The following is a 22,700-nucleotide window of genomic DNA, read 5'->3' as shown; positions in this document are numbered from 1 at the left end:
GGCTGGGGAACTCAACTGTGTTGATAAAACTTCATTAATGAAAGGCGTATTCCATGGGAACTTTTGTTGCCACATTATAATATTTGTGTTAGAACACTGGGTCCGCCACATAACAGTGATGCAGGCACCACCACCACCATGACAGCAAGAATTACAGTAGGAAATTAACTCTAGCCCTAGGTGGCTTATTGCTCTTTTCTGACAATGATGGGACCTTCTCTCAACACTTCCCCTGACGTCTTCCTAAGGAGAAGTTAGCTAAACCAAAAAACATTCTTCATCATTTTTATTCACTCAGTTGGCCTAATATTTCCCAAAACCACCTCCAGATTTCAACTTCCAAGTTTTCTGCAAGAAAAATGCTTCTCTGGTGTCTGTTGAGAGAATTTGAAGTCATGGTGGAACGCCCAGGATTATGGGCTCTTCTTGAAACTGGACACCATCAAACGGGGCAATTGTTCATTTCTAAGAAGCCTGAAACAGCTCTGTGGTTCTTTGCTTGTGGACAGTTTGCCTTTCCTGTTTTTCTTACTGTAGGCACTAATTACAGAACAATTAACAAAAGCCTAAAAGAGTGTAATGGAGAATTTCTAATGAATCCTGACTTATTATGGCTGAAAGAAGACTTGATGTTGGATTACTGTAGAAACACTGGAATACTATTAAAGGAGCTGGCACTTGATTTGATAGAAAAAAAGAATTATTACACTGTTCTGTTCCCTTTTTTCAATTTGTACAACTCCTCAGACAATTGTTTTCTAAGAAAGGATTAAACTCCTATATAAAATGGATTTTGTTGTTAAATGATGACACATTCTCTTTCTCAGTCCCATATGTATGTGTACAGATATCATATATATACACACATATTCATGTATTTCATGTATACGTATGTGTATATATATACATATATATGCACATTCAAAGTATTTTTCTATACCTCACTTTGTTTTCTTTCAGTAATTTTCACCTTGATTATGATAATATCCATATAAACTTCATTACAAGGTTACTCGTTTATAATTCAGTGAAGTTTTTACTTCATCCCTAAAATGTATTCATTGTTAAACTTGGCAGGAAATAAAGGCTAATGCAAGTGCTCATGTGTGTACCTGCAGGCACACACACACATACACGCACACACAAATGTCCCACTGCCCACAAAGTAAAATAAAGTACTTTGGAATACACCTAGCAAAATATGAGAATAGCAAGATAAGGCAAAGTAATAAATATAAAGCAAAACTAACAATTCCCATTTTCTAACTTAAAAATCGAAACTTTCCTGCTAAAGTAAAAAGGGTTTAGTATAAATTTACATGAAGTTGGCATTTCACTTCAAGATAAGTGCCAGTGAACTATCTGGTGGGTATGAAGTGTCTCTGTGTTAAAAAGTTAGAAGTGACTTCAACACTCAGTCCACTCACCCCTTTTTTTTTCACTACATAAGAAAATTAACACAAAAATGCAATTATGGAAGAACAAAAAGAAAATTAACTTTAGATTTGAATATAGACCTGGGTTGGAATTTTAATTCCAATTAATGTTACTCAACCATGCCTCAGATTCATCTGTAAAAGCAGCAATAACACCTGTGCAGGGTGGTTAAAACGATGATATGTGAATATTAAATGAGGCGATACATGGGACATTCCTGGTCCAAATGAGCAGTTGTAGAACTTACTTTCTTCATGTAAACTCTGAGATGGGCACAGATAATAGAGAAAAACTAGAGAAGAAAAGGTCGACCTATCAATTAATGTTTGACTTTACTTTTATAATTCCAAATTCCAACTCTGTTGGTCCCAGTAATAAGACTAAGTACATTTTTTCCCCATGTATATAGTTCTCTAGCTCTAGTTGCTCCATGAATTTCCAGTTTTCTAACTGGAAAGGAAAGGAGGAAGAAGGAAAGAGGGAGGGAAGGAATGAATATCTCTTTATTTCCTGTGAGTAGTTGCCACTACACTTGAAGAAATGGGAAATCAACAAAAGAATAAAATATAAATATTGCTGATCCAAGCATCTGCAGCCCATTAACAGCCTCTGCCATGGCAATATCTATTCTTTTTCTACGTGAGCCCTCTCACTCCAGCTTTTGTTCTCTCCCACATTCAGTCTGTTTCTCATCCTCTTCTGGATAATTACAGTAAAAACAAAATTATCACCCAGCAAAGGATGTGTCAATATGTGTGCAAAGTTGATCATGGAAAATAAATAAGACATAAAATAAAAATAAAAATAAAAAATACATCCCAAACAGGTCTTTTTATTTAACATAAGGCCAAAGAAGCTATCAGGCGTTGCTGAATACTGTCCACTAACTGTACAAAATATTGACTGCATGCCTCGCAAACACCAAAATATCCGCTGGAATGCCATAGAAATAAATAACTTCTGCTATAAACACATGAAAACATATCAAACTGTTATCTCTTTAAACATACTGTAAATAAAAAAATTACCAGTACTTCTACACAATAAATATTAAGAAACCATTGACATAGTTGAAATGCACTCATATAAATTAACAACTTTAATTACATTAGCCAAACAGACATTGGTTAAAGAACTGCATGTAGTATGCAAAAAAACAAAACAAAACAAAAAAACAGAGTAAAAACCCAACAAAATAAAAACAAACAAACAAACAACATCAACCACAGAACATAAAAAGTTTTAAAATAAAACGGGCTTCAGATTATCTTGGCTTTCATAATTATATTTTTCTTTTAAAGAAAAATATCAACCCATTGTCAATGCACTGTTTTTCAAAGCATTTAAATAGAGGGTAAAACCCATTGGAAATTAATACAGAAGAAATGATTCACTTTATGCATAAAAAATAAATAATAATATAGCTGAGACATGTGGTTTGCTTCTGCTCTTGAAGATGTGAACAGCTTCTAAGCATTCGTTTTCTCTGACCCATACAACAGCTTCTCAGTGATACAGGGTTTAATTTAAACACATACGATGTCCACCCCCAAACCTTCTGCCCACATCTACAAGTTTTATTTATTTTGTGGGTTTTCAGGGTGACTAAGTTTTTCTCTACCTTGAAAAGAGAAGTTGCCAAAAGGTGCACAGGAAATCATTTTTTTTAAGTGAATATGATAATATAGGTCCATGCTTAATACAACTGAGATATATTTGTTCTCTGTTTTTTAGAGTCACCTCTTAAAAGTCCAATCCCACAATGGTGAAAAAATAAATAAATAAAAAGTATTTGTTCTACCTTTAAGGAGACTGCAGGGATTCTCCTTGAAAATGAAGTATGGAATCAATCTTAAATAAATATGAGATTGGTTGGTCTTCTGGGATAAGAAATTCCCAACTCAGTGTGCTGAAATTCACCTGACTTTTTTGGAAAAATAAAAATAGAAAATGTCAATTTGGTCCATAAAATACATATTACTAATAAAAGATATTTGAAGACAAATCCTTTTCAGAGCTTCTAAGATTGGTGTGGGCAGATTTTTAAGAGCCTAGAGTTTAGCCTTAGAGAAAGAGCGAGGAGATAGTAAGCTAAGATAGAGACACCCTGGTTTCAAGAAAAAACATACTACTAAGAATCCCATATGTTAGAATTTAAAGCCTTTACTTTTGGCCTCATGCTGCTAGGTAAAAGGGTGATTGCTCACAGGGCTTGTATTTTCCAAGATTATTAAAGATGGTAAAATACTATCTTTCAATGTTATCAAAAAATGGTAGCAATTTATACTTCTATTTCAAAGCCATATAAATTTAACAAAATTAAAGTTTGTGGATGTTTGATAACCCAGTCATTCAATATCCAATTAAAATATGGAATAAGTTTCAAATAAAATATGGAATTACATTTTTCTGCTTCTGATAACTGTGGTCACTAATCAACCCCTATGTTATCCCCGATATGTCTAGGACTTAGCTTAAAAAGGTAGCAGATGTATTTGAGATGAATGGGAGCTATACATGGGTATCAGCTTTCTTTGCAAATTTCTGCTTTTTCCATATCCTTGACCATCTCTGCTACTGCGCAGTGAACCAGGACTTAATTTCTCACACTGTTTCTGCAGGTACCAGTACCAAAGAAGATGCAGTTCAAAATACTGCCAGTTTTCCATGAAATTTTGTAAAGTTGAACATGGCCATCTACTCTTGCCTTAACACTTTTCTCACCACACCCACCTTCCCACATGCATGATATCCAAGGTCAATAGACCTTGATTAGAATCCACTCTCAAGCTTCTCATGCAGTGCATATTGTATTTTCTGCATAAGAAAGGGCGGCCTCTAGAACACAGTAAGTGTATTTGCCCTGTAGTGACATTGCCTACATATAGCCAAGTGTTACAGTATACCAACTGAGTATATTTTTCAAGGAGAGCTAAACCACCTTTTGTAATCTTTGGTTTCTCACTGATATCTTCCTTTCCTATAATTAATTTATTTTAATCTACAAATTGGCATAGGGCTAAAAGCTTCAATATTTTACAAAATATTGATTAATGTAATTGTTCCCAATTATTAGAAACTTTTTTCCTTTTTTCAAAATATTTGCCAACTTCACACAAGTCTGTAAAAATAAGGCTCTGTATTTTCAAAAGCACATACATGAATAATTTATTAGCTATTCTAGGCAAGCTAAATACTAGAATAAACTAGATAAAAACTTGGCTTTAAGCATGTACTTTGATATTTATAAAACAAAGGTTGTTTTTGTTTTTTTTTTTCCTTTCTGCATCTGAATCGATACAAATTTACACATGAAGAGTTTTGGCTATAAATTAAAAATTTAGAGATTTTTTACTATTGCCCTCATCTCTGCCTCTTCTTAACTGTTCTCTTCCTTACTCTCCCTCTCTTAACACCTTCTCCCAAATTAATTATCTTTTAGTTAGTGGCGACATTATTTTTCCCAGCTGGTACAGGTAATATTTCTCACAACCAAGCCTTAATCATTTTTTAAAAATACACTTAACTCTAATTCTGACCTAAATATTATATTTTTCTGAAAAAGCTTCTGATTTAAGATTGATTCCAGTAGACACTAAGTTGGAAAAACTTCCGCCCAGAGTTTTGATTATCATCCTGTTTTCCCCATAGGGGAAAACTTGTAGAAGTGGGAGGGGGCACAAAAAAGAGCAGGAAATTTGATCCCTGTACAACAAAAGAGGGCCTTGCTGAATATTCACTGGAATTTTCAGGCTTTTTCCCATCCGAATTTTTGAAATGTGCCCACCTAGTTCAGAGTAAAAGCAAAAACTATAGCCTATCCTTCTTAAAAATACTGTGTTTTGCACACAAACATTCATTGCTTTAAGAACATTAAAAAATGACAGCCTGAAGTGCTTAAAATGTGTATGGACATGGTACAATACATGTATATATACATACAGATATGCATATGCACAAGCAATGTATATATACACATACAAGCATGTAGTTCCATGAATTTGATTGAACTTGATATCCAACAGTGTACAACTACTGTACATCCAGTATGAAATGTCCTGTTTCATGGATGTAAAAGGAGTCAAAAACCAAACTTCTCAGGTCTTTTAAGCCTGAACACAATCCACACTACTCAACCTTGAATTCCAACCCCTGACTCATTGATGGTGAATGATACCAACCACAGACAGACTGTTTAAAGGCTCACACAAATGTCTTTGGTGTATGTGTCTATTTTTTAAGGTACAAAATAATAATAATAATTATAATTATAATAATAAAAATAGCTATTTTGTGTGCTGTAGCAGTTCTTTTATAGCTCACATTAAGTGCAGCTCTTAAACCCCACCCCCACCCCCACTCAAAGAAAATACTTGTTAAATAAGGATTAGACAGGTCAAACACCATTGTAGTGCAAATAGTAAACGATTAAAAAAAAACAACAACAACATTTACAAAATATAGAAATGTTTGGATCCAACAGATGGACAAACATATTCCTTTCAAGTATCTCTCCTTGAAGAAAATAAAAATTAATCAGATTACTTCCAATACAAAAAAGTCTCTCTTTTTGTTCTCTCTCAGGTAAACAGTTTCAAACCTATTAGGTTGCATAGTTCTAAGATCATAAGCACCTTAACGAAATGTAACTTGGTATTCTTTTTTCCTTGATCTTTCATTCTTTCCATACTTGTTCTCAATTTTTTAATGTTGTTTGTTTTGTTTTGTTGCAAAAGTGGTACAGAAAAAGGAAGTGTGACCACCTGCACACAATTGTTCTTTTACCAGTATGTGTATATATGTAATGTGTGGGAATGCCTGTGTGTGTGTGTGTGTGTGTGTGTGTGTGTATGCTGATATACACAGAGATAAGTGTCACACAGACATACCTTATGACCTGGGTAATTGGGTAGGAAAGTGCCTGTGATGGGCCCTTTCAAACTCATGGCTTTCTAGATGCTATTTGGGTTGCTCTAGTCCGCACTACTGCAGACTAGGTTAGTTGACTCAAGGCTCACAAGTGAACCACAAGGGGGGAAAGGACAATACCCCATTTAAACAACTGATGTCATCAGTGTGATTTCAGAAGAAATAAAGGGTACTCCATTCTCCCTTTGCCTCTCAATTCCTGTCTCTTTCACTGCTTCATCTCTGAGCCCTGGCTAAGGATTTTTTTCCACATCTTCCTTCATCTGTTTCATCAGGTTTTGTTTTTAATTTACTTTTGTTTTTTTTGTTTTTTTGTTTTTTTAATTTATATTTATCTGGTTAACTCAGAAACCTTAAAAATTTCTTCATTTTGCCACTGTCTTCTCTGGACAACTCTTGCTCCCTTTCCCCCTGGACTGGGCAACTCTATGAACACCCACACTCCTCCACGATCATGTTCTGAATGTCCTTTTTGATGATGTTTTGACCATCATCATAGTACAACATGGACATGGGTCTCAGCTTGGTGGGCACACAGCACGATTTGAGGTTGGCAAAGGGGCTGTGGCCCCGCATGCGGTAGTGGTTGATGACTGTTGAGTGGAAGGACAGTGAGGACCCGGATGTGCCTGCTATATGGCTCGGGCACTCACCCTCGCAGTAGTTGGCATGATAGCCAGAGGGAGCAATGATCCAGTCATTCCAGCCGATGTCCTTGAAACTAACAAAGAACTGTTTCTTACAGCAGATGTTGACCTTGCCATCACACTCCAAGCCCCGCCGACGCCGGCGATGAGGGTGGTCTTCAGACTGCCGGGCCTGCAGCATGAGGAAAGGTCTGTGCGACTGCTCCTTCTCCTCATCTGCTCCTGCCCCACCTTCACCTCCACCCTTCTTTTTCCCATTCCCCTCCTCTTCTTTCTTCTTCTTCTTGCCCAGGAGCACCAGGCTGGCGCCACTCTCCTGGCACTGCTCACAGGCAATCCGAACGTCCAGGGAGCTTTTTCCCTGATCCAGCAACCGCTGGATGCTGCTGGAGACAGGGAAGACATGCCAGGTGCTCTTCCGAGCATCTACCACTTTTTCAGAGAGCAACAGTTCACTCCTCTCCCCCTTTAAGCCCACTTCCTCGGCCTCTTCCCCTGTGTCCAAGCTGCCCTGCGGATGCTTCTGCTGCTGGAAGAGGCGGATGGTGACTTTGGTCCTGGTCCTGTTGGCCTTGGGGACTTTTAGAAAGAGCCAGACTTCTGCACGCTCCACCACTGACAGGTCACTGCCTTCCTTGGAAATCTCGAAGTGCAGCGTCTTCCTGGTTGTTCCTGAGACAAAAGACAGCATAAGAGAAAACAGTGACACCTGTTAATTCCAACATTTACACGCACTCACAAATTTCAGGCAAGCAAGAGTCTTCTGTGATAGATCCTCTCGAACAGGGGTCAGCAAATGACGGCCCATGGGCCGAAACTCTTTCTGTACTGTCTGCAAACTAAGAATGGTTTTTATACTTTTAAGTGGTTAAAGAAAAGTGGTATTTTGTGACATGTGAAAATTGTCTGAAATTTAAATGTTAGTGCCTGTAAATAAAGTTTTGTTGGAGCATGGTTATGCTCATTTCTGTACATGCTGCCTACAGCTGTTTTTGCACTAGAATAACCCAGAGCTGAGTAGCTACAACAGACTCTCTGGCTCACAAAGCGTAAATCATTTACTCTCTGGCCCTTTATAGAAAAAATGTTTTGGACCCTTGTTTTACAATGAAGAGGGCCTGTGATTCTGTGTCTGTTGACTAATTGCTTAACCTCAGTTTCATCTTCTATAAAATAGGAATGACATAAGGACATGTGATCTGTTATCTCACAGGTTTGGGAAGATCAGCTGAGATAACATAAACGAAAGGACACTGTAAGCTCTAGAGAGCTAAGGAAATATTATCCTCAGACAAAAATGCAGCCCCTGGCCTCGCCTCACTGTGTAGGTCTGAGCAGTCGGGACACACTGAGTCAGCTTCCTCTTCCCCTGTCACAGCCTGATTCCTCCCCCATCACCTCTTTGCCGGGTCACTGCAGCAGCATGTTCTTTACTTTGCCTCTGCAACACTAAGGCAGGCCTCCTCTCCAGTCATTTCTCCATGAAGCAGCCAAAGGCATCTTTCTCACAGGTGGATCTGATCACATCACTTCTTGAAAGTCCTTTACTGATTTCCTATTGCTGTCAGTATCCAACAGAAAGTGCCTGGGACTTTGGGCTCTGTACATGCTCTTCCTTCCTTGAATGCCAGCTCTTGCCCAGTCCTGGTCTCTGGGGTGTAAGGCCTTGAGAAGTCCACCCCTTGTCTCACCCGCAGGCAGTGACACCTGCTGTTCCTTCTGCCTCAAGTGCTCCTGCCCCAACTCCAACACATCACCCTTAGTGCTGCCTTTAATAATGTTTCAATTTTCAGATTGTTTGGACAACACTTCCTCTAGGAGGCTTCCTTCACATCACTTCCACCGCCACCCTCCTGCCAGCCTGGTTTAGAATGCCCAGGGTCTAAGGTCACTATCATAGTCTAATGTTCAGCAGAAAGTAGGCAATGACTTGATTACTTATTAACAAATGGAAGCGTCCTTAGCATTGAGTTCTATTAAATTAAGAGAGCCACCTTGTACCTCTGAATCCCCGACGTTTGCCTCTGACCCATTAGAGTGCAGCCTAATGGGCACCAGAAACATATGTCAAATAGCAATCGCTGCTAATGGACAGGAAATCCCCACATTGTCAGGGCAGTTGAATTTAGCAACCACTCAGTTCTAGCCTAACTCTAAAATTAGAAAGTCACCTATTTCCTTCTCTTTTCGTAAGCACCTGTATGTTTAATGACGCAGCAACAATTACTATGAAAGCAGGTATCCAAACTAAAATTTTTTGATTGATCAAATATGTTCCCTCACTTCCTTTTTTCCCCCTTTGTGGCATATGGAAACATACCCTCTTTTCCCTGACCATGGACCTCCTTATAACTGTCCGCTGTACATGTATCCCATGTACAAATCTGTGAACAATCTTCAAGAAGTTCATCTTAGAACTCGCAACTCCCTGGGAGGATCTCCCTGCCTGAATTTCTATAGTTAACGGAAATCCAGCCATACTTATCACTCGAGGCCCTGAGATGTTTACGGTACTATAAATTTTAGGCACAGTTTCAAGTTCTCTGCAGCAGAAGGCAGGCTTTTCTGTGCATTGCGTACTGTAGATTCTGTTCTTAATTTAACACACTCTGCACACTGTGATTATGATAGTGGTAAATTCACTGAGGCAAGGGCCAAGCAGGGCTGCAGATGGATATGAAAGGTTCTCTGGCATCTTTCTATAAACTTACAAGGATGCTGGCCATGATGATGGTGGTGGTGGTGGTAAGGGGAGTTCCTCTGACTCCGACCTCATGTCTTTGGCAGGAGTTGAAATGAATAATAAAGCTGGGTTTATGATTAGATAGAATACCAGAGCAGAGAGCAGTTAGAGGGAGAAGCTGTCTTATTTTAGGAAGCATGATGACTTATTTTTTCAAAATCTGAATTCTATATTCCCCTTTGCTAAGAATTGGTGGGGGTTTGTTGTTGTTGTTTGTTTCTTAACAAAGTAAAGAGAAGAAGATTCCCAGAAGCAGAGCTTAATCATTTACATCTAAAAAGGCAATCAGCAGTCGATTTTAGGGTGGCAGCATCCTGCCAAGGCCTTAGGAGAAGACCGAGGGAAACCTCCCACGCCTCAGATAACTGGCCTGGAGGGTGTGCAGGTTACCTCCAGCATGGGCACATCTGCCTTGCCCCATGAAGAATGTTAACAAGCTACCTGCTGTTTTCCCTTCTGCCTCTATGCGGGACAGCTTCTGAAATCCTAAACTGCACAGGGTGTCACTCCAAAAACAGAGAGATAGTAGCTGCTAAATTAGAGAACTCAGAGGGGACAAGGTTGGGTTTTGTTTTTCCAGGAAAGAGCGTGAAACTGGAGCATCTGACTAGTGCCCCACATAGGGAGGCTCACTGGGTTTTGGGTAACTCATCCCCATGGGATCTACTCTGCTCTTGTCCACACCTGCCAGAAGGGGTCAGGGTGAAGGCCGATGGACAGCAGTGCTGACCCGCATGAAGTGGACTTTCCATGAATAACATCCAGATGTTTGGGTGGGGGTGCCGAGGGAGGGTTAGTTGGCTGACTAGAATTAGGGACAGCCGCGTGCAAATTGCTTTTGTAGGGTTAGAGAGGCTGAGGCTGCTGGCTTCTAGTCACACAGCCTACAGGACAGCCCCTCATTTCACAAGAGCAGGTTTCTGATGCATGATCTAGCCCCACCCCTTCTTCACAGGCAGCTGTACTTGGAAGCAAATGATTTAGTGTTCCTAAGAGAGGATTGTACAAAGAGAGTACTCATTAGAGGGGGCTCAATCTGTCAGGTGCTGTTATATTAGGATCAGAGAGTCATCATAAAATGACTTTCATGCTGGTCTTGGCTGATAATTAACTGCATGGCATCGCCTGCGTATTATGGAGAGGCACGGGCGCCGATTTATGCATCCGTTTAATTATCTGAATTGAAAGACTCGGTTCCCTGTATTTGCATCCACTGCCTGCGTGCTTTCTCTCTCCCCCATATTTCTGACATTTGGATTTTCCCCCTACTAATTGACATGCCTGTCGCCTCCTTCTCCTGGTGTCCATTTCTGGAACTGCTATTTGTATATTGCATGATATTTTATCAGGAAAAAAAATAAAACAGATCTAATTTCATGAAAATGCTGTTGCCATAATGCTCAGGAGAACAGGGGGAAGAGAGAGATTCAAGTCTTCCTAATGTCTACCTTATATGCAGGTACATTTTACAAGTTCTATTGTATTCTGACTTATTAAGCAGTGCATATTTCTTTCTTTTACATTAGCTTTCATTGCAGAAGGGGGTGGGGAGATGAGACTGCTGGAAACTGACGTGGGATTGATGTTTATCAGGGCTGCAGGCTTCAGAAATATATTACAGCCTCGGAATGTCCTAGGTATGAAAAATATAATAAATAACAGGTCAATTTATTATATTCCCTTTATCTTTATATTACCTGAGAGAGATGGCTATACTGCAGTGACACTTTCAAGATGCCCCAATCCTCCAATCTCCATGCATAACAATTTGGAAAAGGGAAGGTTGACTAAGGCTGGGATGTTCAGGATCAATTTCTAATCAGTTTTAGTTTTCACTTAAATATCTCATGCTGTAAAATCTTGAAATGAAAGCCTTCCCATAATGCGCCGTGAGCAGGTTCTGCATTAGTTTGTACAGTTGCGACCTAGGTTCCTGCACTATTACCTAGCTAGCCAGATATAGCTGGTCGCTTTGCTAACCTTTCATTACCTACTCTCTGATAATATTCTTTTCATCCTCTGTGCTATTTTTTTCCCTCCCGAGGCTTGTGAGCAAGGCTGTATCACAGCCTGCTCTGCCTGAGTAATTCACTAAGAAAGTCCCACGCAAACCCATGTGGGTGATAATATTTCATCACTTAAACCTCTATGAGCTCGGTGGACACATACCAAAGAGAGAGAAAAAGAGGTGCAGAAAAAATGGGCAAAGAGAAAATTTGTACCTCACAGGGAATACCTCTGAAATGCTGCCGGGTGGGAAGGATTGGACAGAGGAGAGACTGTGTAAGCTGGAAGGAAAGATACCTGGAAGAGTGTTTGCAGCACATTTTCCTTTGCTTTCAAAATGTTTTGAATAAGTCAATCATGAACGCATGCCAAGGGTTAAGCAGCTAAGCCCCTTGTTGTTCCCTCCCCCTACACTAAGATGCAAAATGATGGACTCATCCAAAAGTCCAGCATCTCAGATTTGTGGGTGTATGAACATTTTCAGTTAAATAAGCAACACACACATGCAGTGTTTCAATTTGGTTTTGTTTTCCTCACCAGGGTCCTGCCTAAAATATGTTGCTCTTTTACATATGGGCAATAATTATGTCTCTAATGTGAATGTGGAAAGCCTCGTTGTTTACAGAACATATTTAAACTTACCATGGGGTGGGGGTTGGGGGAAGCCTCCCTGTAAAAAGCGTCTGTTCCTTTAATTTTCCATTCTTCATCAAGATTTCACTGTGCCTAGATATGGTATAGTCAATGGTAAGGGTATACACAACTACCATTTACAGGGTGCGTTCTCTGAAGCTCTAACTTTGCATTTAGACTGCTTCCAGGGGTTTCTGCAGAAAGCAGCAAGTGAGGTCTTAAGGTTATTCCTCCTTTGACCTACAGTAGAGGATCTTTCCTGCAGTAGAACTATAGGTTTGGCCATAAATTATCTTGATTAATTTTTTAGCTTTAATGTCCCTCCTTAGGGTCCGTTATTGATTTATAAATGCCCAGCCACAAACATCCATCATCCATGCCTCTTCCATTAAAATGGTGATGAAAAGGTTAAATATTTCAGGAGAAAGGGGTTTTAGATTCCTACAAGTAGCAAAAATTCTTAAGGTTCAACCCACAAAATTTCAGAGACTTCTTTCAAAGTTCCTGAGAACTTTGGCACTTTTGATTTTGGACCTAGGAACCAGTCAAGTACGAAGAATTCTGAACTACAGCTAGGAGATCATGTGCAAGTATTTTTTAGCAGAAGAGGGGCCAAGACAAATATGTGTTTTCAAGAAAAGTGCCTGGGAAGGTATTACTGCAGTTCTTTAAATATTACAACGGACTTTCCACCCTGGCATCTCCGCCACCCCCAGCCCAGTCCATCCACTGCACAGGCCACAGACCACTATTAATCTCTTTCCCCATCTTTCCCCACCATTTCTCTTCACACCCTCAGTTCGGAAACAAACGCATCCTCAGAAGCTGAACACCATGTTCCCACAAGGCATTAAAGAAAGAACCTTTTTCCTCCCTGTTTGAAGTCACTTGTCATTTGTCGCTGGTGGAAACTGTTGATAAGGCAGGAAAACTAGGCAACAAAATCAGGGGAGACGGAAGATGTTTTTGTTACGATCCGAGAGACCGTATTAGGGAGAGACTTGTGAGCAAATCAGTATCGCTGATGATTCATGGTCACATTTCTCCCTGCTCTGCTTTGTTTGCTTTTGAAATTTATCACTCGTCTGCCTTCCATAGAGCTCCGGAATGTTCACATGTATCACTAGAATTTCCATTTCCTTTCCTTCTGTCTCATTTAATGTATTACAGGTAGTCATGCTTCTCCCATCCCATAAATTCCTAACTTTTTCTGCAGGATGAGAGGGAGCAGGAGGTAACTGATAATCACCAAGATTACTGGGCGCTACAGACAGGGTGCTTCCAGTAGGCGCAACTGCCTTTCCCTGGATAAACTGACAAGGAGCAAAAGTCTTTGGAACGCGCCCTCTTGTGGCCGCTCTTCCCCATTATTCACAGAAGAGAACGTGTAACCCCTAAAGGCGTCCCTAAGGGATGGGTGATTCACAGAAAAGTTCGGAAGATGGGCATGGAATGGTGGGAGTCAGCTCCATTTTGAGATGGCTTTCTTGGGGTGGGGAAAATGGTCATCCAAGCAAGGCTTCTTGGATCCCTGTCTGGGCGGTGTAAACTTCGAACTCAAATCTTCCATACATAGTATCCTCCAAGGGGTAGACTTATGTGTTGCACTCAACAACACCTAGGCTACGTGAGCACATCTATTTCTTGGTGTTTCGTTTGTCTTTCTTTTCCTGTTCTTTCTACAACAGGTGCTATCAATTGCTAAGCTAATTACCAGAACCCATATCCAGGTTTGAAAGCCTATGGAGACTCAGAGGTACATTATTACTATGCATTGATTGACCAGCTACTGTCATGAGTCAAAATAAAATAAAAATAAGCTGTATCAGCCAAAAAGGCCACTGAATTTAGCTTCATTGACATTTATAGCGACAGCTTGGCTTTACCAGTCCCTTCTGTCTTTCCTTGTGAGGAACTCTGTAGGCCTTAAGGTAAACATTGAGAGTTTTGTGCCAGCCATGCACAGAACACACTAACCTTGGTGAGAAATCTTGGGTGATGTGACATACATAAAAATAAAATCATTTTTGTTGGTTGGGACACATTTCAGAGAGCCTTAGAGTGATTCCCTGCTGTTTAGTCAATAACAACTCGCATCAGCTTAACAAAAATCGGGCACTTTCTACCTAAGCAGGATGGGACAAACTCAGTTAAAAGAGTCCCAGGCACTTCAGCTTTTGCAGGCTCTCTACTTCTGTAGCCATGCCTTGGCTTTATCCAACAATCAAGGAGAGAAAAGGCAAAAAGTAAACGTAGCCTCAAATTGAAGAATCTTAAGGTTGAAAGGGGCCGCGATGGGTCTGCATTTGTGGCATGCTCATGGGTGACAATGTCTGGATTCTATGCTGCACAAAATGGTTATAAGGAAAAGAAAAATGCATGGCTTTTTCTATTCTCCAAAAACTCTTGACATTCCACATAGTTGGAATGTCATTAAAGTTGAATTATTCCAAAAGCAGCAAGACATATGTCTTTGCTATTCATGTTCATATATTTGCTACAATCATTCAGATGCTAAATATCTTTTCCTTGATTAGCAAAATCAGCAGCAAAATGCTCACGTGGTTTTCTGCTTGAAGAGTAGACTGTCCATATAGCAATTATTAAATATGTGAAATTATATTAAATCAACTTGACGTTGATGTGTGAAATTCCTCAGAGAAAAATAAGCAATTGTAATAAACGTTTTCTAAGAATTCAAAGTCAAGTTGTAAAGTCAACCAGGAGTTTCCCATTACAAATCTTAAACTTGACTCAACGTGAACGTCCAATGAATCGCTTTTTAAAAAGTCACTTATTTTCTTTCAAACTAAACACCTAACCGAGAAGTAAAAAATGACAAAATCTCATACAACTGAGAGAAGATTGGCACTGAAAGGAAGACCACACATAAGCAAGAATGTAAATGGTCAAATTTTTTCACTGCCAAATCTCTAAATGCAAAGAGAGTGATTTGCTATACAAGTCCAGTAAGTCAGAAAGAGGGGCATATTGCTAGTAACAGTCGTGCGGTTAAAAGTGGTCAAAGGCATAGGCATACTTAGTCGTATGACATAGTTAAAGGCAACTGGATAGGAGCTGTCATTGAATCCATCATGTGTGGAGGTTGGTATATAAAGACACGAAGCAACCCTCTAGACCACTGTTTTACACGCACAGCCAAATATCATAAATATTTTCTTTTTTATCTTTTCCCACCATGAAAAGTTGAGAAAAAATGTGTGTCAACTTGAAAAGTTCTAACCTAGCTTTCTTCCTCAAAAAGCTTCAGAAGATAAAGTCCTAATGGTCATGCCTTTTGGGGCTGGGTTAAGAAAGGGCTTTAGGGAAAGAAAGTAGGACCTTCCCCAAGTGAAAGAGGCTTCTGGTGAGAGAGCCAAACTGGGAAGCTTGTAGGACACCAGTGCTTCTCCTGCAAGGGGAAGCCACACAGCCAGCAGGCTATGTGCACCCCCAGAAGGATGCCCCGGTCTTTCATGGTTTTCTTGAAAACAGAACATCTGAGTCAACAGGTTTTCAGGATTGGAAATTCTGAGTGTTGCCTTAATTGTTTATACTGCTGCGGCAAACTTTTAAACAAAAATGCTGGGAGTCCCTGCACATACTTTACTGGCCATATGCTCTACCAAACAAAACAATGGCATTCCTTTCAAATGGAGTTGGCAAAGGATACAGTTCTTTAGCCTGGCATTACCATGAAAGTAACACGGCATTAACACATCTGTGTGCCTGACGTGCATGGGCTTGCAGGCATGCAAAGGATCTGTGTCACTTAACTATAAAAATAGCCTGGCTCCAAGTCCATGGGCCCATACTTTTGACAGGTATTGCTATTCAGCAACAGGTTAGTGTGGTCCTGGGCCAACGATTAGAACCTATTTATTAAAGTTCTTCCTCTTAAGGATTGAGTGAGTTCAGCATAGTATCTGAGAGTACTTTGTCAAGGTTGCGTTCCTTGGCAGAGAGCTCTTAGTAACTTTAGAAAGAACAAAACTGGTTGTTTTCTTTTTTCTTTTTCTTTTTTTTCCTTTAGGAAAGCAAAAGTCAGTGTCCCAAAAGTAACTACTGGTTCAGTGACAACCGTCCCCCAAAGTAGCTCTTCCCTGTCTTGAATGTGGTGCCTGTGCACTTATAGACAGTTTCTAAAGGTAAAAATGACTGTCACTCATAAATATGCCCTGCTTCTCTAATGTGGCCCCAGATTGGACTTTTAAAGGGGAAGGTTTGTTTTAAGAGAGTGACTTCATCTGTGCCATTCCACTCCAATCCTGGCACACTCACCCCTCTACCCTCAGTAAAAACTTGGATGTGGTCCGGAAGCCTCCTCTGCTCCCCAAGCACCCGAAAATGCCGCGGCTTTCATCCGGCTGCTCAGATCTGGTTTCACAGGCAGGGCAAGGCAGCCCCTCACAGTCTGCCTTCCAGCTCAACATTGGCCCCGAGCTTCCTCTCTGTGTGACCGGCTGAGTTTAGCAAGTGTAAGCCAGTCATCTCCAGGCAGAGCTTGACCGAGAATTCCTTTTCTGTAAAGTCCTCTCCCCCTCCCCTGCCTGCCCTCCGTCCGCTAGTCCGCTACCATCACCTAATAACTAATAACCTTCCCAGGCAGTTTCCAGCTGGAGGGAAAAGAAGTTCCTCCTGGGACTGTCAAAGAAATATATTTTACCCTCCTACCCCCCACCCCTCCCCACCCCCTGCCAATGCCAGCACCAACCTGACTCGGCAAACGTGATGATCTCCGAGGTCTGCTCCATAAGTTCATTCATTTCTGCTCTCCTTCCAATGTCATCCTCTATCTCCACATACCCGTTCTCCCCGACTTTGCCCACATGAAGCTTTCTGATCGCGTTCAGAAGCGCCGCCTTGGGCACCGGCTGGGTGACATCGGGTCTCTTCTTCAAGTGCAGCATGTTTAAAATGTGCTTCTTGACGGCCTCCACCATCTCTGGCTGAGAGTTGGGTACATCCTTTGGGAGGGCGGCCAGCGCACAGGACGGACAGTCGGGGGCCGCGCTGTGCCCCTCGGATCCTGGGGTGGGGGAACTCCTCACTATAATCCAGCAACTTGCCAACAGAAATCCTCTCAGCCAAAGCAAGGGCATCCTGGCAGCAAAAGTTGTTGTGATTGCCTTTTTAAAAGGCCCTGCTTTTCCTCCCCCCTCACGCACAGGTTTTTTTTCTTTTTTTTTTTTTTTTTTTTTTTTTTTTTTTTGTGGGTTTGGTTTTTTTTTTTTTTTTTTTTTTGGTTTTTTTTTTTTTTTCCTTCTCCTCTTCAGCAAATTCTCTGGAACAAGAACAAAAAGTTTTCTGTGAAGTTTTGTTTGCAGGTTCCTCTCTGAATGCAGTCAGTGCTGTAGGTTTGTGGCTGTCAGGGAGGAGAGTTCTGACTGTCTCCGAGTAAGAGAGAAGGAAGGAGGGAGGGAGGGAGGGAAACAGGGAGGGAGGGAGGGAGAGACAGGGTGGGGGGGAGACAGACAGAGACAGAGAGAGGATGGGAGGGAGAGAGAGACAGGGAGAGAGGAGAGAGGGGGAGAGAAGAGAGAGAAAGAAGGGGGAGAGAGAGGGAGAGAGGGAGGGAAAGGAGGGGGAGAGGGAGAAAGGGAAAGGAAGAGAGAGAGAGAGAGAGAGAGAGAGAGAGAGAGAACGGATTGGCCCTAAGTAAGTGAGTGAATGGAGAGGGAGGGAGTTTGCTGTGAGTAGGGCTGTGATTAGGGAGGGAGGGACAGCCCGTTTTCTGACAGGCTGCTCTCCTTCTGCTCTTAGCTTCCTCACAGACACCTCTCTTCAAATATCACCAATTTCGGGGGTTCTACTTTCTCTTCTAAAATAAATTCTCCTAATTTTGTTCACTATTTTTTTTTTCTTTCTCTGCCCAGTCTCCTGGTTTCACCTTCTTCCTTTTTTGGAGGGGAGAAAAGAAACCCCAAACAGACACAGTGTCTCAATCAACAGGGATGACTTGATTGAAAAAGTCTGTTCCCACCGCTCCTCCACCCTGCCAAGCCACAGCCCTAGGTGGTAAAATGCCCTCCTGACCAGGGAGGTCCAGTGGACAGGTAGTGGAGGTCAGGGAAGAGTAGCTCAGGGGTAACAGAGGGTGCCCGGGCCAGTGGATTGTTCTGGTCTGATGGGATCCAGGGAGATGGTCGTTTCCCCCCATTCATTCATATTTAAATGTTCAGGTCATCAACACTGGCAGGCGATCTGAGGAGAGCGCAATGGAACTTTTGTTTGGGGTCATATAATACACTCCACTCTTCCCAACTGTGAAATGCAGCAGGGCACTGAAGGACCAGAGGGCAGGCAGCCTGTCACAAGCCCAAGTCCCAGAAGCGCTCTCCCCGTCGCCTTCAGCTGCCCCCTTCTGCCGGGGATCCACTCACTCTCACACATTACAGCCTACCACCGCTCGCGGGACTTCACAGATAAAATGCAAAATTCTCTTGGCCTTTCCCACATCCTTTTATAAAAAGAGTGCACTCGTATGACTTGAATAACTGATCCTATGGGAAAAGACTCTCTAAAATATATTGGCAAATTATTTTTCTCTGTCTTGTGGTAGTTTTTTCAGCTTGCCCCAAGCCTGTCCCGACCAGTGCATTCACAGACAGCCTCCTTGACTGCGTCTTCTTCCCTCAAAGGAACAGTGCAGATAAAATCATCATGGATTTTAGTGTGCACAGAAAAAGAAAAATGTGAATTTTTTTAACAATGCCTTTCTAAGGCTTAAAAAAAATTCTTCCCCCTCCCCTTTTTTCATTTTCTGTCTTATTGCTTTTATCTTGCAGAAGAATCTTTAAGGGGTCCATCTGTTAAAGCGTTCCTTCCCTCTCGGTTTCTTTCCCACACATAAGCCCTCTTGGTTTCTGAAGATACACTCAGCTTGTATCTGACACCTAGTGTGTTCGTAGCATTATAGTCAAGCAATGCAGTTTAGGTGGAAAGAGTTAATAAATATCATTACTACAAGCATAAGATCTGAGTGCAAGGGGAAGAGGGCAAGAAAACTGTGACACTAAGTTAAAATTACAGTTTGCACAGGTTAACAATGCTCTCTGAATTGTATACACTGTCTCTTTTTCCAAAACAACTATTTGTAAGACTTTTTCTGTTACAAGTAACCTAACACCTTTGGGGTTTCAGCTCCAGAAACATCAATTACTCCACCATTATTGTTGAAACTTTGTCAACATTGCCTAAAAAGCCTCATATTTTTTACGGGGATGGTGAAAGAGAATGGGGGAGGCAGGGGACATTTGTGTTATAATGGTTTTATAAAACATCTTTTTACTATAATACTTAACATCATCCACCTATTTGGAGTCACATATACAGTATCCAAAACATTTTGTAGTCCAATTAAGTTTTACAAGAAAGTCTGAAATACAACCAAAAGTTTAATGACTCTAAACAACTCAAGAGTCCTAATAGCAGCATTTAGATAACTGCAGTTATCAATATTTGGATTCTCTCTGCATCTGAGTACGTGTGTGTTCCCTGAATTTACTGTTTGCGAATGTAACTCTTAAAAATAGCTTTCTCTTTGGCATATGTACTTGTATATATGTGCTGAGTGGGTTGTATAAACATATAATCTATTTGCATGCTCTAGGACTATTAAAAGCTATATTAACCTGCCTGAATAATATAAAAAGGTACACATCACAATGCACATTGGAAATGCCAATTAGTTGTAAAATTCCTCCTAGCTATCCTATCTTTGAATGTGTACAGAGCTCAGAAGTAAGAGTTAAAAAGCATTACCTTTCTGGTCCCCACTCTTCCACCAGCCGGCTCTTGTATCATGTGGTAAGAGCTGTCTGAGCTCCTCTTCATGGTATTGGCACTGTGAAGTTTTATACTGTACTACTTATTTGTACACCACACATTGGTACCACTGAAACAGAGGAGGGCTGGGGCTTTGTTTGGGATTGGTTGGAATCAGCATGACATCAGCAGATGACTGGTTTTTCCAGTGTGAGACATTTCATAATTCATTATCTAATGGAAAGCCCTTCCTGGCTTCTGAGACACTACTGGGTGATGCACTGAGCCAGTGAAACCTCTGGCTAGGATTACTCTACCTTTTAGAAAAATATTGGAATCAAATAGATATGTCTCAATGAGTGTGTCCAACTTTCAACTTTTCTTTTACTACTCGCACACACGTCTCGTTATATTCAGGTTCAGTTTTATGTCTTTACATAAAACATCTGTTACTTCATGAAGTTGCTTCTATTTACAAAGTATTTTATTGTTTCTTTCAGGAAAGAAAATTAGTAGTGTTCTTTATATGGATTCTAATTTTATTTTTTTTCAAATAAGCTATTTCATTGAGGAAAAAATTGGGAAAATCTGTATAATCATATGATGATGGTCTCCCCCCACCGCAACCAACTTACACTATTATTTTACATCTTGAAATTGAATGCCTGCTTCATAAATCAAGAACTTTGGAAATAGTCATTCTCTTTAAGTGAACTTCATAAGTATCCTTCCCAGGTCTTTAGAATCCATCCTAACTAACCAAACACACACACACAACAACAACAACAACAACAACAACAACAAAAACCTTCATGCATCATTCTTTTTTACCAGAACTTCAACTCCTATAATTTCTAAATTGTTACAAATATAACAGGAGATTAATGAAAAGAAGTGAACACTCCTTGAAACAGGGGTAAACCCAGTCTGGCTTTTTGGGGGTGGGGAGAGGTGTTGGCAAGTCTGGTAAATAACACAGGAGGAAGAAGTCCTCTGACAAGAATGGTGAAGGGTTGTTTGAAGGAGTATAGCTGAAGCATAAGCCCAGTTCTCATGACAAGTTGGATAAAATGTGCAAAATTGGGAGCTAATGAGAGCCATATGACCAGATATGTTGTTTTGTATGCAGGATTTAACATGCATAAAATAAACTTTTCACTGTGCCCGCAAGCAAAATATAGAGGCTCTGGCCTCCTGATGTGTGGCTTAAGCAGGTTCCATTAGGACACTAGAAGTTTTCTGTGTAAGAGGGTCTCTCTTGGCTAGATACAGAGAAAGTGTGGGTGCTGAGCTGCATGGGGGTGGGGGGAAGGAGTATTCTAAGAACTGCATATGCAGAAATGAAGTAGGAAAAAAATCATTAAGTTGTAGAGGAAGAGAGTGAATCTGAGTGGCAAAGACAGAAATAGGATTAATGATGGTGAACTCCAAACCTGCTCCTCAGTTTAGCACTGTGTGAACAGAAACCCTTTATAAGAAAGGAACTTCTCCACCCTTCATGCTGAGAATTAGTGGAGTCAATGACCTTCAGGGCATCTAAACTCACCTCTGCCCCACACATGAACCCTAGTGTCCTGAAAACATCCCCTCCCCCACACACACAAAGTTGTGTGTGTGTGTGTGTGTGTGTAGGTGATGGGGGCGGTGGTGCACAAAACAAACCCAGATCAGATCCCAGTTCCTCTGCTCACTCACCGTGTAAACTCAGGCCTCAGTGTTCCCATCTATAAAATGGGATCCATAATATGAACCTGTGGGGGTCAAGGGCAGCGGTCAGATAATAATAAGTGATACTATTTCTGAGAAGCCTGGTGGCTCTTTTTAAACATGGGTGTCACAGAAATCTGCAGCACTCTGACCAGAGGAGCCACAACACAAGTGTGACTCTGAAACTCCGCGGGCCATCTGATGCCACCGAGTGCCCACCTGCCAGACCAGCCTACCAGCCGCGCTGCAACCCCTCTGCAACCACCTGCACCACAGTGGCAATGCCTCCTCGCTCGGTGCAAATCAAGGTGGGGGTGGTGGAGGAAGCAGGCAGGTTAAAATAGCTTCTGTGGAATATTCTAGACTGGGAATCAGCTTTTCCCTGCGGAACTCAAGGGCCCGGGGCACAAGCTGGTCAGCCTAGTCCTGACCAGAATCTCCTTCTCCTTCCTTGGTTTGGTTTCTCTTTCACTTCCCCCTCCCCCGGAGCTTCCCCGCACCCCAGGCCCTTCGGGTCCCGGCTTCTCGGCCCTGCTACTGTACCTTGAGCAGCACCTGCTGGCAGCTTCCAGGGATCACGCCGGAACGCGGCCGCTGCTCGAGCCCAGCTCGCGGGATGCCTGGAGCCAGGGCCAAGCCGGTCTAAGCGGCAGCCTCTATTTTTACCCTGAGCACCAGCAAGGGCAACTTCTTTTAAGAGCAGCTCTTGATTTTTCCCCCCTTTTGGCAGCTAAAGAATTCAGGGAGGGGAAAAAAAATCACTGTTCAGTGAGTGCAGCTGGGAATCTCTGAACCCAGCCCTCACTGCCAGGGACTGGAACCACAGCAAA

The 22,700-nt window shown here is 41.4% G+C and overlaps 1 protein-coding gene and 1 long non-coding RNA gene across 5 annotated transcripts in view; one reads left to right on the top strand and one right to left on the bottom strand.

Moving 5' to 3' along the window:
* Positions 1–2,249: 2,249 nt before the first annotated feature.
* INHBA (inhibin subunit beta A) lies at positions 2,250–22,695 on the bottom strand. Of its 2 annotated transcripts, none has more exons than XM_073008937.1 (3): positions 22,414–22,695; positions 17,111–17,680; positions 2,250–7,685 (listed from the first exon to the last, which is right to left on the bottom strand). In XM_073008937.1, the coding sequence occupies exons 2-3, from the start codon at positions 17,496–17,498 to the stop codon at positions 6,793–6,795; spliced, it is 1,281 nt and encodes a 426-aa protein (XP_072865038.1). In that variant the 5' UTR covers positions 17,499–17,680; positions 22,414–22,695; the 3' UTR covers positions 2,250–6,792. The 2 variants fall into 2 exon arrangements, with proteins under 2 accessions (XP_072865038.1, XP_037844121.1); XM_037988193.2 differs by lacking the exon at positions 22,414–22,695 and adding an exon at positions 20,161–20,280.
* LOC103226171 (uncharacterized) overlaps positions 11,046–22,700 on the top strand; it is a 32,608-nt gene continuing 20,953 nt past the window's right edge. For all 3 annotated transcript variants that reach the window (XR_012090308.1, XR_012090307.1, XR_012090305.1), the window contains exon 1: positions 11,046–11,215. This is a non-coding gene — a long non-coding RNA (uncharacterized lncRNA). The remainder of the gene's footprint in view (positions 11,216–22,700) is intronic.

The sequence above is a fragment of the Chlorocebus sabaeus genome, chromosome 21 (assembly GCF_047675955.1).
Source record: "Chlorocebus sabaeus isolate Y175 chromosome 21, mChlSab1.0.hap1, whole genome shotgun sequence".
Taxonomy (NCBI): Eukaryota; Metazoa; Chordata; class Mammalia; order Primates; family Cercopithecidae; genus Chlorocebus; species Chlorocebus sabaeus.
The sequence above is the reverse complement of the archived record's forward strand: the minus strand, read 5'-3'. Positions and strand labels throughout refer to the sequence as shown.